At 38.5% G+C, this 15342-nt stretch overlaps 1 protein-coding gene across 5 annotated transcripts in view; it reads left to right on the forward strand.

Moving 5' to 3' along the window:
• Positions 1-1795: 1795 nt before the first annotated feature.
• LOC148010856 (serine/threonine-protein kinase GRIK1-like) overlaps positions 1796-15342 on the forward strand; it is a 77216-nt gene continuing 63669 nt past the window's right edge. For 2 of the 5 annotated variants that reach the window (XM_087672059.1, XM_087672058.1), the window contains exons 1-2: positions 1797-2771; positions 3451-3501. In XM_087672059.1, coding sequence (XP_087528185.1) covers positions 2409-2771; positions 3451-3501 — 414 coding nt within the window. In that variant the 5' untranslated portion in view covers positions 1797-2408. Of the gene's footprint in view, positions 2772-3450; positions 3502-15342 lie in introns of all 5 variants that reach the window. The other 3 variants (XM_087672060.1, XM_087672061.1, XM_087672062.1) reach the window with 3 other exon arrangements.

Below are 15342 nucleotides of genomic sequence, written 5' to 3' on the forward strand. Positions count from 1 at the left end.
TATTAAGGGTGAGGTCCTCAACATGTAAGATGAACAAGTTGTTCAATGTCAAGCAATCAATTAAATTATCTTTAAGGGTGCACTAAGTGTGGTGGGACTCAAGAGGACGACCATGCTCTATTTTTTTAATGATCATGTTGTCATTTTCAAGTTGATTTTGACAAGGAGGGAAGGATGCAAGTTGCATATGCTTGATGTGACAAATTTTCAATCAAGCACTTACATATTGTAGGCCTATTGGTGGCCAATGGTTAGAGTGGATAAAATAAAACCTCAATTGATAATTTCTTTTGAAAGAATGTCAACAAGGTATCCTTGGAATAATAAATTTATACCAAGTCCAATTTATAGAAAGATGAGATCCAAATTTCATCATCTTTAATTCTCACCATGGACCATATTATGAAGAAACTGTTGCTGATAGCAATCGAAAACATATGAAAGAATTGATATGTAGCATAAGTGAGTTTGGATAAGACAAATAACATGTGTATGCTACATTTGATATATGCATGAGGATGACTTTTAGTAAGGGATCCCAACTTGGGTAAAGTTATCCATGTGGTCCAAATATCATGTGCAACTTGTTTCAAGTTGTTGCAACACAACATTGATATGTTTCCATGCTTCACTTCCATTCAAGTACTTATTTAGTGTGTTGTCTCACTCATATTGCCGATTCTAGGTTTCATGTTGTTTTTGCTGTGCAAGCAAAGCATGAGACACTGAATAGGACTAACATGGCACTTTTCCCCTAGAATATGTCCTTTTTGTATTGCTTATTAATCTAACTTCAAGTAGCTGTGAGTACCATAAACTTGGACTGCTTAATACCTTCAATTGCTTTGACTTAACTTTGGAGATGTTCTCATCATAGTTGAAATAGACAACCATTGGTTTTGAAGGTTGTTGGGTTCACCTTTGTGGTTCAAACTCCATGAGTTGTTGATTTCATAATTTTAGCTTTGAACATAAGCATTTTATCCTTTCATTTGGACAAAAAGATGGGGCAACAACCTCACGTCATACTGTTGGCAAGGTCAAGTCCCTTGTGCCACAAATACACTTGGCTTCCCATCCAAAACCCATGTCCAACCATGTGTGGTTTTGGATTGAATGTGTTTTCAAAATTGCACAATCTACACCTGACCTTGTAATTATAGCCAATAAAATGAAATGATCACTTTTGGCATCAATGTACATTGATGAATCTTTTTGACTAATAATCTCGTAAGGAAATGCAAGCCTTTTATGGGGGTTGGTATTCAATATAGGTACTGATGTAGAGTTTTTTGTACTATCATTTGAAACTATAACCTCCCAATACTAAAGTGCTCGTACTCTCTCTCTCTCAGGGCACACTTGTTTTGAACTAAGAAAATAAGCTCATGAACTTGAATCTTGATCTTGTTTTATCATCAAGATTGGATTTCATTCGATAGATGACCGAAAAAAAGAAAGGTTAGATACAATACAGGCTTGTAAAGAATGTGCTCGGCTTAGGGTTTGCCCCGTTTTTTAAAGGCGAAAAATTCTGTATTTGCTTTACAATATAACTATTTAAAAGTGAAACTATTTTACTTTGCGTTTAAAGTGATGAATATATGATCTAATTTCCCACTAATTTTAAACAGGAAATACATTAAAAATTCGAAATATTGAAAGTAAATAAATTTGTACTTGCTATCAAAAATATCTTCTTTTTTTATTGACGTGTTAAAAAGTTGTGCCGATGACGGACGAGGTGGGACCAGGCGACTGGCGACCTATAAAAAATGCAGGATGTTTTCCGGAAATAAGGTCAACGTTTCGGTTTCTCCCTGCGTGTCCGGGCAGGTTCGTCAAAATGTAACAAATGGTATTGCACCTGTGTTTCTTTGGTGATCGTCTTTGCAAGCAAACAATTCATTGCTCCTGCCGCCACTGGCAGCGCACGCAGCTGGCTATGGTGGACAAGCTCTGATTAGGGTTCCGCCAGACAAATGCATGCGCTTCTTCCATATTGACACTCAAAGGCAACACCCGATCAGCCGTCGTTTCTGAAAGGCCTTCTTGCGGAGCCAGTCTTTGAATGCAACCTCCCTGTTTTCCTTTCAGTTGCATTTTGCATGTGATCCGGCAGCAAGCACCATACGCCTGCGGTTCCTCCATTTTGACACTCGAAGGCAACACTCGATCGGCCATCCTTTCTGAAAGTCCTTCTTGGGGAGCAACTCGTTGAATGGGACCTTCCAGGTTTCCTTTCAGTATGTGATCCGGTAGCAAGCACCATGCTCGCTTCCTTTTCCTTACAGTTTCGTCAAGATGGTCAGAAGCATTGAGCCTTCCAAATCATTTAGTTGTTATCATAATATATATGCGACGATTGGGGAACATCCAGCTATTATTGCCCATATCTGCTTTCATTCATGGACTGCTGCAGCTGCTTTGAGTTCTTTCGACGCAAGCATTCTACTGTAGAGACTAAATCCTTTACCCCGTCTTTTATCACTCATCTCTCAGAGGAGCATCTGCTCAGTTACAAAGAGGAAGATTCTCCTAGTGCAACCGCTAAAGTTTCAAGGCATAAATCTGTTGCTCCTGTGAACTGTTTTAGGCCGTCTTATCCTATTGAGGATGCATCTTCTGATGTGACCGATACAAATAATGGCAACAGTAATGAAATCAGACAAAATTGTGACCCAAAAGTTGCAAGTTTTCAGAATGGAGCACATGGGATCCAAAAGGGCAAGGTGCCTGTTAAAGTTACTCATCGGGCTATCCGATCTGAGGTTCTGTCTCTCTCAGTTGCTGGTTTTTGCTACCAACCCTGTATCGAAATAGTTCTCATTTTGTGTTTTGATCTAGTCTACGTGATGCATTTCAATCACACTAATGCATTTGCTTTTTTGTTCTTTAATGGCTTCGTGAGCTGCTAACGACTGTTTGTTATATCTATGTGATCTAAAAGAGCTCAAGGATAGTTAGATATAGTGTGGGATACAAGTTTAGGTACAACTTTCTATCTTTGTACGTATTCTGTACGAGGAAAAGTACGCAGTTCAAGCACAGCTTTCTGGTTCTGTATATGAGATCAAACATGGCATCGTGTGGACCTTTTAAAGTGCATACAAATGCCTTTATAACTTATATCACTGAAAGTCAATATCAAGTACAAACTGTAACACATACAAGAAAGTAGAAAATGTACAGGGAACCACATCATTGGCATGATGCTCCGATCAAGGGAAGAAGGGGATAAGCTATCAGAGCCATGAGTCCAGGCAGACTACCATACTGAGCCCTATAGTCATCATAGAGTATTGCTACATGTGGTCCCTATCTATCACAGCATGCTGTAGTGCTCTGTTGGTTCATGGAGTATGGGATTTATGTATATTAATAACCACCCTCTAGTGCTCCTTATATGCTAAATTCTCCTGATAAGTTTTGAGATATGATCTGGTACAGGGCACCCGATGGAGATGCAGCACTGCAAAGATCATGTCGTCAGATTCACAGGTGATGGGGCTATTAGACTATGAGGCTGCATGGATGTATGTTTAGATTATGTGTCCAGGTTCAGATCAGGGCACAATGTATTTAGGGTTTTTGTCCCATATTTTTTGACCATCCGACACCCCCATGCATTTCCTTTGTCCCACTAATGGCCCATGCATTTTTATGTGTCGCATTTAACCAGTGCATTGACCTTAGGAAGTAAACCATTTCCTTTGTCCTATGAATGGTCTAGGCCACATTTGAGACTTCCCATGCATGGTTATATGTGTCCAAATGTCTAGGAGTAAATTCACATGCTCGTGACATACCCCCCTCTTGAAAAATGGCAATTGACCCTAGTTGTATGCATGTAGAAACCAAAGGCATACCAACCAAAAATACAATGACATAGACCACAAATGATCCAAGCAACATGTGTACCAGTTGCTTTCATAACCATGTCCTCGTGTGGATTTACAATCCAGAGTTGTTAGTATGATACCCAATCCCATTGTAAGCATTTATACACAACTGCATAAGCAATGATGAGTAGTGCACTAATGATAGTAGATCTGAAAGCAAGATATACGATTAGCAAATAGTACCTTGGATGAATATAAAGTTCATCAAATAATCTCTAGATATCTGAGCTTATATGTATGAGAGAGTGGAAATTCTACCTTCCCTTGAGCATCATACAATGCTCCGGTTCTATACTTTCCTGAGCCTGATGGAGGCACAACCAAAGTTGGTTCTAGTTGAAAAGCCTCGAGATAAAGCTACAACAACTAAGGTGAGTCTATTGAGTCACCCCCCTCCATACACTTCAGATGGTCACCAGATAGCGAGCGATAGGAACCTTTACCTTTTATTTTTTTTCATTGTGTGCCAATATTTGCTCAAGGACTAAGATTATCAAGGTCGTTAACTTCCTTGAACCTCATCGATGGTATCCCCAAGGACTAAGATCATCAAAGTCCTCAACTTTCTTGAACTTCATTGATGGTATCCCTAGTATAGTTGTCCACATTTGATGGATAGGTTCATCTGCTCGATCAACTCCATTGTGTATGACTCGTGTTAGATATGTTCAATGCTCCACCCTCGTAAGGTGCCATCAATGATCCATGGTGCTCTAAGCAAGTTGTAAGGCCCCCATTATGAGGAGAAGCCATGTGTGAGTACGGACATTGGGTGGGTCCTGACTTGTATGTCAGATGATGTCTATGTGACCAAATGGCAAAAAGGTGATCTTTGTGGATCTAGCCTTTGGGTTAGATAGAGTAGTTATATTAGTAGCAACTCAAGGCACAATTCTACCCCCTTGATGGGGGTCTGGGGGTAGTGTCTCTGGCCTGATGGTAAAGGAAATATTCCTTGGCTGATTAGGGAAGGTTCATAATATGGTTGGACATGCCGATGAGACGACATTCCCGGGCAATAAAAGGAAGATCCCTCTAAAGCCATTGTCAATCTATCTTTTATCCAGTCAGAGTTCTTCCAGCTACCCTTAAGCTCTTCGCCTATCATCTGTTCGGATTACCATCTAAGCTTCACAATGGAAGCGCACGGGTGCACAGAGTCATCTTTGCATCAGTTTGTTTGAAATTAAAGTAGTCTCTATTCTTGATAGATTTGCTATGTGTTCTCTACTCCTTGCTTAGATTCTGTCCGTTGTGCCGTGTAATTTCTACGACTCGTTGGATCCCATGTGGACTTGTTTGGTTGTGCCTAGTCAACTGTTCACCCCGCACCACCACCACACACCATCCCCATGCACCCACGCACCCACTCACTCGCCATCCCCATCCCCACCAACTAACTAAAAAAAAGCATGATGTGATATGGACTATCATTTGCAAGCTTAGCAAACAAGCCCATTTCATTTCGGTGAGGAAGAAAATAAAGGCTAATTATATGGCACGATTGTTTTTGCGGCACATCTTTAAGTATCATGGTATTCCAAAGTCGATTGTTAGTGATTGAGATCCTTGAATAACCAGTTTGTTTTGGAAGGGGTTGTTTGAGAATATGGATACCACACTAAAATTCTTATCGTCCTTCCATTTGTAGACATATGGTGAGTCTGAGGATGCAAATTCCATAGTGTTAGATCTTTTGAGGTGCTATGTTTTGGGCCACAAGACATAGTGGGACCAGCATTTGCAATTGGTTGAGTTTGCTTATAACACAGTGCATAGTTCTAGGGCAAAGCTCCATTTGAGGTGGTTGAGGGTGGCAAGAAGGTACCACCTATTTTGCAAATTAAGGATAAGATCTTTGAGATTGGCTGCAATGTGGAAAACTTAGATGCAGCCTATGCAAAGATAAAGTATGCACTTCAGAGATCACAGGAAAAGCAAAAGAGGGCAATTGATCGTCATAGTCGTGCTTTGCAATTTGTAGAGGGCGATTATGTATTGCTGTGTTTTGAAAAGGCAAGGCTGAAAAAGATGAAAGGAAAAGAAAGATTGTATATGAAGTTGAGTATGAGATACTATCGGTCCTTCTAGGTATTGGAGAAGATCATTGATGTGGTATATCGACTGAAATTACCTCCACATTGGCGGATACACAATGCCCTTCATGTCAGCTTATTGAGGCCTTTTCATGACGATGTGCCAATGTTAGCAGTCTAGTTAGCTCATGTTTGAGTTTGGGCTATGCTTGATATTAGTGGGTAATTTAGGCATTTTATAGTGGTCATTTTAATAATTATTTAGACATTTATTGCTGATTGACCAACTGCTATATTTGGCATATATTTGGGCCTATTTATTCAATGGCTCCTCCTTCTCTCATTCAATCATCATCATTCTTCAGGTGGTCTTCTTGTTGGCGAGAGGAGTCAATGTTGGTGCCCAAGTAGCCCATGACTTACTGTTGTAAGCATCATTCATGTTTTTGGTATATGGATTCCATTTCCTGAGCACATCTCTGAGTTCTCTTCTTTTGGAGTGTTCTTTTGTTCTTTTGCTCCTTTCTCGTGTTCAACAATTTATTTCAGCACTTGTCTATGCTTCCATTGTTGCACCGCTTTTGACATGGTATCAGATTGCAGACTCTCGGTTCCTGTTGCAATTCTTTTGCTGATTACAAGTCTTGCTTCCCCTTTTGATAAGGCTTGTATTTTTCAGACTGGCAATCTGCGTTTTCAGCATGTGCTTGGATTTCAGGCTATAATCGTAAGTTGACTGCATTCACTGCTCCACCAGTCTGCGATTTTTTGGTTTTCTACCCCTATCCGTAGCTGGACAATTGTTTGTACAGGCCGTTTTTGTTGTTTTTGGCAGTTTTGGACTGGTTTTTCTTTATTTTGTAGCAGTTGGCTTTTGTTGCTGATCAGATTTTTGGTTACCTACATGTGAACTCTCATTTTGTGAAGTCTTTGCTGTTGGTTTGCCTGTATTTCCTCTCCATATACCCTCTATTCTCTACCTTTTCTTCTTCTTCCCTCCAGATGGCTCCTCCATGCACTTTTGCAGAGATGATAAGTTACATGGACGTGATTATCTTACATGGAGTGCTGTGATGAAAGCTTGGTTTATGTAGAAGCAGATTTCGTACATTTTATGTAAATCTATTCCTTGGCCTCAGCATTCTTTTTCTCTTCCCAAAGATTTTGATGAGGACAACCATGAGGAAGCTGTGCTTGCATGGGATTCAAATGATGCTTGTGCATATTGTACACTGCTTCGGTGTGTTTCTAAAGAAGTTTTACTGGTGATTACCTCCTGTAGGACATCACTAGAGATACAGTTGAAGCTTCAAATATTGTATGAGGCACCTTCCCCATGCGTGTTGTGATCCTTTATGGACAGCTTCAACAGATGAAGTTTGAGTCCAAGGACACCATTCGGTCCTTTTTGCTCCGTGTTACATAGATACAGGATCAGCTTCGATACATGCAGTCTGCCCTTCCAGAGGCACATCTCGTGGATACGGCACTCTACAAGCTCCCCCTAGAGTTTGGAGTAGCGAATGCTTTGAGAGCGCATACCTCCTCTACACCTGTGAGCTTTACCCATATGTCCTCGATGTTGCTTGAGCATGAGACATCTTTGCATTTACAAGGGAGGCTCTCATCTCATTATAGTGATTCTAGTGAGGCCTTTACAACTTTAGAGGGTTGATAGGAAGAAGTCGAAGGCCCAGTGTTATCACTGTGGTAAGAAGGGTCACTTGTGGAAGGATTGCAAGAAGTTAGCAGCCTCATGGAATAAGAAGCAGTGGGATGGGGCCTTCTCCGACGCATCATCCTCTTCCTTAGACTCTGACTTTGATCATCCGGCCAAGAAGAAGTCCGCGGTGGTGCGGAAGGGATCCACTTCTTTAGATCATGGGAAGGGCTTGATTGGCCCTTCCTCAACTGCTTTCTAGTCCTTGTGATGTGGTCATCCCTTAGAACTCTCTGGTGCCAGAGAGAGTATAAAGAGGGTGATAAGATAGGGCAGCCACGCCTCATCTATACAGGTTCACAAGTGCACAGGTTTTAGAGAGGAATATTTTTAACGCATTGACTGAAGTTTGGGAGGTTCAAATCCTGAAGTTGGAATTGATATCCAGGTTAATGATAAGTTGTTTTCTTTTTTATAGAGAGCGGGCTTGGCTCCTAGTCTTGAGCTCACATGAGGGGACACTTTGGCGGTCTTGGTCAAAGGCGGGAAATCCATGGTTATATATGTTTAGTGGCATTTTTGATAGGATAGTCTTGTATACTACTGCGAGGCATTGTTGACAGACACTGAGATCTGTTTTGGCTCTTCTCTATTTTCAGGAGCTAGTGCGATCGACTTTGACCTCAAGTTCTCTCCGAGGCACCTTGGTGGTAGCTTAATCACCTATTGCTTGGGTATCCATAGTTCTACTTTGGTGGTTCTTTGTTGTATATGATTATCATTGTATCATTGTATTATATCAGATCACCGATGATGATTAAGTTATTTATCAAATATGCAAGGTTGTTTAGCATGTGATACACATGGCAATTATTTCATGGTAATAGGCCAAGGACCCTGAGGATGTAGTAGTTGTCAAAGGCAAAAGTTGTGATAAGTTATGCTAGCTAGGTTTTGGGGGTCAATTAGTATTCGCTTTGACCCTAGGATAGTTATTTGGCCAATAAGTGTTGGTGGTGACAGTAGGGACTAGTATTGATTAATTAATTAATGCTAGTTTAAGGATCAACAGAGGTTGGGGACCACTCCAGGTTGCAAATGGCCTAGCTAATTTAATTATGGATAGGCACATTTAATTTTGGGTAGGGTCAAAAGGGTTGGAATTAATTTTCAGGACTATTTAATTTTGAAAATTAATTAAATGATTAGATAATGCTAAAAAATGGGTTTAGAAGGTTGCAACTTGGCAAAAATGCCCATGCAAATTGAGAAAACGTTTTTGGGGGCTAGGTCTCAGTCATTCAGTTAGTTTATAGTTTGGAGAGAGAGAGAGAGAGAGAGAGAGAGAGAGAGAGAGAGAACGCATGCAGGGGCTAGCAAGGAGTCACCTTCTAGGGATTTGCAATAGCATTGTTCATAAGGTGACAACATTTTGGAGGTGCCTGACAGTATAGATGATTGTATTAAATACTGGATGGAGTAAGCAACATGCTAAATGTAGGGTTTTCTCATGAAGAAAATCAGATTTCTCTCTTATCTTGGCTTTTTCTCACCTTCTCCAATCCATTCTCAAGAGATCGCGACATTGCTTAGCCATTTTGAGCAGATCTTAGCCAAATTTAGTGGGGACAGCAAAGAGATCTTTGTTGTAAACCCTAAATTTCTGCACAAATTAGTGTTTGATAGCCACCTTAGGACCCATGCCAATTAGTGAAGGCATCGCACATTGAATTAAGCACTTAAAATTTGTGTAATTGTTAAGGAATTTAGATGCCAGCTCATTCATTGTAATTGAGCAGCATTTGGCTGGTTGGTGGTTCCATTTGTGCAAGTGCTTGGTGAAAAATCAAGGGGCGATTGGCCCGAATTGATTGTTGATTGTTGTTATAGCAAAGGGACTTTTGGAACAGCAAAGGAGATTGTGAATCTCAGCTCGTACTCATTCCATTAGCAATGAAGTTAAAGAAATACCGAAAGAGGTGTTAGTTCTGGGGCCAACAAGGTGTGGAATGTTTGAGATTATTTAGGTAATTTGTGCAATTTAAGTTGTGTCCATTTGTTGCTGATTGTTGTAATTTGGTGCTTAGTTAGCAAATTACCACCCTTTCCAAGAAAGAAGATCGGTTTCAGCGCCACTGAGAGAGGTTGGTTTTGAAGGCTGAAGTGAAGGAGAAGAAACAAGGATTCGAGCAAGCAAGCAATGGGTAAAAAGCTCTTCCATTTTTCCACTCTCTGTCTTGGATAGTACCTATGGAGGCACCAAAAGTATGGCAGAGCAAAAATCTCAGATTTTTTGTGAGATTTGGTATGCGATCAAATCAGTGTATATTTTGCAAATTGGCCCTTTAGGGCTTTTCCATTACTTTTTTGGCCATCTGAGGCTGTTTCGAGTCTCGTTTTAGACTCGTAAGGTTGTGGACAACAGTTTCAGGGTATACTATCATTTCAGTTGTGTCGACTGAAAGTGAGTGCACATTTTACAGATTTCGAGTCTATAAGTTTTGAGTTGTTTGCTAGGAAGCAAACACAAGTTTTATATCAAATAGATTGCAGATTACATGTAATGTTAAGTAGTTAGTGAAAGAGGTTTGATGTGTTGTTGTGCACTTGTTGTAGAAGATTGTAAAAGACTTGCTTATTGTTTTGTATTAAATTTGTGAAAATGGTAGAGAACAGTGGAAACCCCATTATTGAGAAGTTGGACAAGAATAATTACCCATCATGGAAGTTTCGTGTGACAAACTTTTTTATTGGAAAAGATTTGTATGAGTTCATTTTAGGGAAAGAAAATAAGCTTGAGCTAAGTAATCGTACAACTGAGAAGAATTAAAGGTGTGTAAATAATGAAATGCAAAATACAAAAATGTTATGTATTGGCTATGTGTAGTCATTGATAACACTATGTTGGGACATATCAGAAATGCAGAAACTTCACATGTAGCTTGGATAATCTTTGAGAATATGTTTTTAGTAAATACAAAGGCATGGAAGATTCAACTTAAGTAAGAGTTGAATATCTTGAAGAAATGAAAGATATTTGTAAATGAGTATGTTTTGAAGGTGAAAAGCATTGCAGATATCTTAGTAGCTATTGATGCAATTCGTGATGATGATGATTTGGTTTCATCTACCTTAGGTGGTTTTAATAATAAGAAGGTTTGAAAATCATATCACTTCTGTATTTGTACGGAAGCTGTTTCCAGTTTTTAATGAGTTTGTCTCTCTCATGATTACTGAAAAGATTAACATGTAGGGTGAATCATTTGAAAGAAGTGATGAATAGATCCAAGCATTTTACTTAAGTTCAGGAAGGGGACGTGGCATATTCTCTTTAAGAGACCGCGGTATGGGATACATTGGTAATAACTAGCAAAATAAACTAAATCAGCACTTTGGTGAAATGTAGGTTTTAGAAGGCCGTGGAAACTTTAGAGGTAGGGGGTACTCTAGAGGAAGAGGTGGATTGTAGACTAGAGGTTTTAGCAAATTTGATGTTGTTTGTCTTTATTGTGGCAAAGCAAGCTATATTGCAGCTCAATGTTATGCTAAGAAAAATGATATTTGCAGTGGTAAATTGTAGTAAGAAAGTATGCATCGTCTTCACAATAGGATGAAGACAAAAATGAGCGTATATTTATTATGTGTAGCATATGATGAATGCTATTATAGAAAAGGGGACACATGATGATGTATGGTATGCTGATTTAGGTGCATCTAATCACATGACAAGCCATGTTGAATGGCTTGGAGAGATGAAAGATTTACAAAATCTAGGTTATGTATAAATGGGTGATGACTCATGCTATCTAATTTTACACATTGGAAAGGTTCTCTTATCCTTGCATAATGGTTAGACAAAGAATCTGTCAGATGTATTATATGTGCCATCTATCATAAAGAATTTAGTGTTTGTTAGTCAGATGGTAGAGCAAGGGCTGTAGGTTCGATTTAATGCAAAAGATTGCTTTGTGGAAGATATTAATGATAAGTATAATATGTTGATTGTAAAAGGAAGTAGAGTTGATCGCATATTCACTTTAGATGTTGGAATTCTTGCTATGAATGCTGCTATGTATGCTAAAGGCAAATGAGTGGTTGGAGACATTGAAATATAACACAAACGTATTTGACATAAAAATGTGCAAAGGTTGTAATTAATGCAATCCAAAGGATTGGTTATAGGGAGGTTTGCTTTTATAGTTGTAGAATTTCATAAAGTGTGTGAAGCATGTCAATTTAGTAAGCAAATAATATAACATTTTTCACATGATAGAGATGTGAGTAGACATATATTTGATATTGTGTATATAAATGTTTAAGGGTCTATATAAAACATATCTCTTGATGGCAATAGATATTTTGTCACGTTTATTAATGATTATTCAAAAAAGCTATGGATATATTTTATAAAGGAAAAGAGTGGTGTTTGAGCACTTCAAAATTTTCAAGTCTACTATTGAAACAGAAATAGGCTTGAAAGTTAAGTGTTTAAGATTAGATGGAGGAGAAGAGTATCTCTCTAATGAGTTTAGTGAATTTTTGAGGTCTCATGGAATTAAGAGAATTTACTTGTAGGCATATTTCACAACAAAATGGGTTTGCAAAGAGAAAAATTATGCATATTGTAGAAGTTGTATAAGCATTGATGGACAAAAAGAATTTGTCAAAACATTTTTGATGTGAAGCTGTTCATACTGTTGTCTATATTATGAATAGAACTTCTATAGTTGCAGTTCATGGAATGATCCCCAAAAAATGCTTTATAAGTAAGAAGCCAGATATGTCAAACTTGAAAGTGTTTGGTTATATTGCGTATGTTTATATGCTTGATGAACTACAAAAGAAGCTTGATCCAAAGGCCGTGAAATATATCTTCATTTGATACTCTTTAGAGCAAAAAGGGTATCGCTATTATAACCCTTTTATAGGTGAGTTCAGAGTGAGTAGAGATGTTATTTTTAATAAGATGAGCAGTTGGTATGTATCTAGTAGTGATGCATTGGATGATGATGATGAAAAGAAAGTATCACGGAGCCTTAGTGGACCAGAAACATTATCTGATACTATATCTATAGTTAGCCCTTGGTTTGGGAGACTAATAAGTACCCTAATATCTTTAGTTGCATCTATAAGTATTGCAAGTAAGGAAAAAGATTAGAAAAAAGTGTTGGATGGTAATAATGCATCTACTAGTCATTTGGGATTTGATGGAGATTCTAGTGGTTCAGAGAGGTTGGATGATGAGCTTGGTATTCCTTCAGTCATGACACTAGGTGTACAGAGAGCATATGGTAATGTAAGGGCTCCATTGAGTGATCCAATGGTACATAGGCCTAAAGCGTCGGATATCGTGTTAAAAGATTAGGTTTTAAAGGTTATATAACTCACCATTATACTTATAGGATGTTGAGCCCACTTGTTTTGAGGATGTTGTTGGTCATGCTCATTGGAATGTGGCAATGGATGAGGTGATGGCTGCATTAGAGACCAATAAGACTTGGGATCTAGTATCATTGTCCAAGGGCAAGAAAAGTATTGATTGTAAGTAGATCTAGAAAATCAAGCATAATGTAGATGGTTCTATTAGCAAATATAAGGCTAGACTAGTTGCAAAAGGTTGATTATGAAGAGACATTTAGTCCAGTTGCTAGAATGGCAATTGTTAGATATGTAATTGCTTTGGCAATAGCCAAAGGTTAAAGTTTATAGCAAATGGATGTAAAGAATTTTTTCTTGCATGGTGAATTGCAAAAAGAGATGTATATGGAGTAGCTAGCATGTTATGAGGAGAGCATCCCATATATGTGTGTAGGTTAAAGAGGATGCTCTATGGGCTAAAGCAAGTACCTAGAGCATGGTCTAATAAAATTGGAGAGTATCTTGTTAACATTGACTTTTATATTTCTGATACTGAGCACTCACTTCATGTGAGAAAGGGAGATGCAGGTTTAGTTATCATAGTTATCTATGTGAATGACTCGATTATTCCAAGTAACAATGATAGTGGGATCGCAAAAGTCAAGGATCATTTGAAGAAGAAGTTTAAGATGAAAGATTTGGGTGAGCTAATGTATTTTTCTTGGTATTTAGGTGATAAGATGTGATGATGGTATATGGCTATTCCAAAGATAGTATAGCGTAGATATGTTGTCCAAGTATGGTATGATAATATGTAAGTCCCTTTCAGTGCCATTGGAGCAAAATATTAAATTGAGTGTTGATATTGGGGATGACATAGAAGACTCTACTATATTCAGGAGGATAGTAGAAAGTTTAATTTACTTAACTGTCATAAGTATAGCCTTGTCAGTCAGTTTATGTAGATGCTTAGAAAGCCTCATTTGGATGTAGTTAGACGCATATTGAGATATGTGAAGTTCACTTTGCATTATGGAATTTTTTATGAGGCAAGTAAGAATATACAGGGTTTTGGATATATAGATGCAGATTGGGCTGGTAACATGTTTAATGGAAGATCTATGGGTAGATTCATGTTTTCTCTTGGTAGTGTAGTAATTACGCAGAGCAGAAAAAAACAACCAATAGTTGCTTTATTAAGTATAGAGACTGAGTACAAAGGTGTTGCTATGGCAGCATGTGAGGTGGTATGGCTGTAAAAGTTATTGGGTGATTTGGATATGCAGAGAGATGGTCTAGTTGTTATTTATTGTGGTAACATGAGTAGTGTACAATTAGTTAGGAACCCAATGTTTCATGCTAGAACAAAACACATTGAGGTGCATTACCACTTTGTGAGAAAGAAGGTACTTGTAGGAGAGATTGACTTGGTATATATCAGCACATAGGATCAGATAGTATCTTTTCTTCTGTTCTTAAGTGAGCTTCCTCTTGTGTGTATGGTGTGTGTTTGGCATAGTAGCTCAAGCAAGTCCCCCCACCATGCGATTGATGACAATAAAGTGGATACTCAGCCAATTGACCAAGGCTGTTATATAAAAGGGATATGTCACCATCACCCCTGGAAGAAGAAAACAAAACAACAGTCTATATAACAATAAAAATATAAGAGGATAAGTTTTGAGGGAAAAATGGTAAAACCTCGTCCATGACTGACAAGCAACAATCCATTACAATTGCGAGTCCATCCGAATATCTGAATTTTGAATCTAAAGAACCTTCATCACAAAAACATAAAAAGAAAATGCAACAGTAGCAGTTGTGAAGATATGCTAGGGTTTGTGCTAAGACAACATAGAATGTATGACCATGATTGAAACACAAAGACTCAAAGAGTGATGTGCAAAACTCAAACCTTAAACGCAAAACAAAAAATTCAAAAATCAAAATACAAAAAACACAAACACGGGCATAGAAAGAATAGAACTCTAAAGTGAATAGATCGATGTAATAAATGAATGTAAGAGTGTATAGAATGCTCAAGGGCAGAGCAATGAGTATCGGAGTGTGATGTCCATTGAAGACGAACCCTGATATGCAGCCAGGCAGCCTCCAAAGATGTTTGGCAGTAGCAAATGTAGTAGTAGATGTCGGATCTGTGATAGACGAAGTATTAAAATGCCACAATAAAATGCAGCAGTAAAATGGTAGCAGTAAAACAACAATAAGTGGCATAGGCTGTGAGGTAGAGGTTGGAAACATGCTCTAGATGGATGAAGAAAGTGTGGGGCCGCTTTGGTTGAGATGTCCTTCGCGAAGGGGGTATGGATAGTGAAGTTCTAGCATGTGAAACCTGCAAAAACGAGATTGGGCTGAATGGTGGGCA

The sequence above is a fragment of the Lygodium microphyllum genome, chromosome 29 (genome assembly GCF_053477565.2).
Source record: "Lygodium microphyllum isolate KBCC chromosome 29, Lygodium_microphyllum_v1.1.10, whole genome shotgun sequence".
In the NCBI taxonomy this organism is placed as follows: Eukaryota; Viridiplantae; Streptophyta; class Polypodiopsida; order Schizaeales; family Lygodiaceae; genus Lygodium; species Lygodium microphyllum.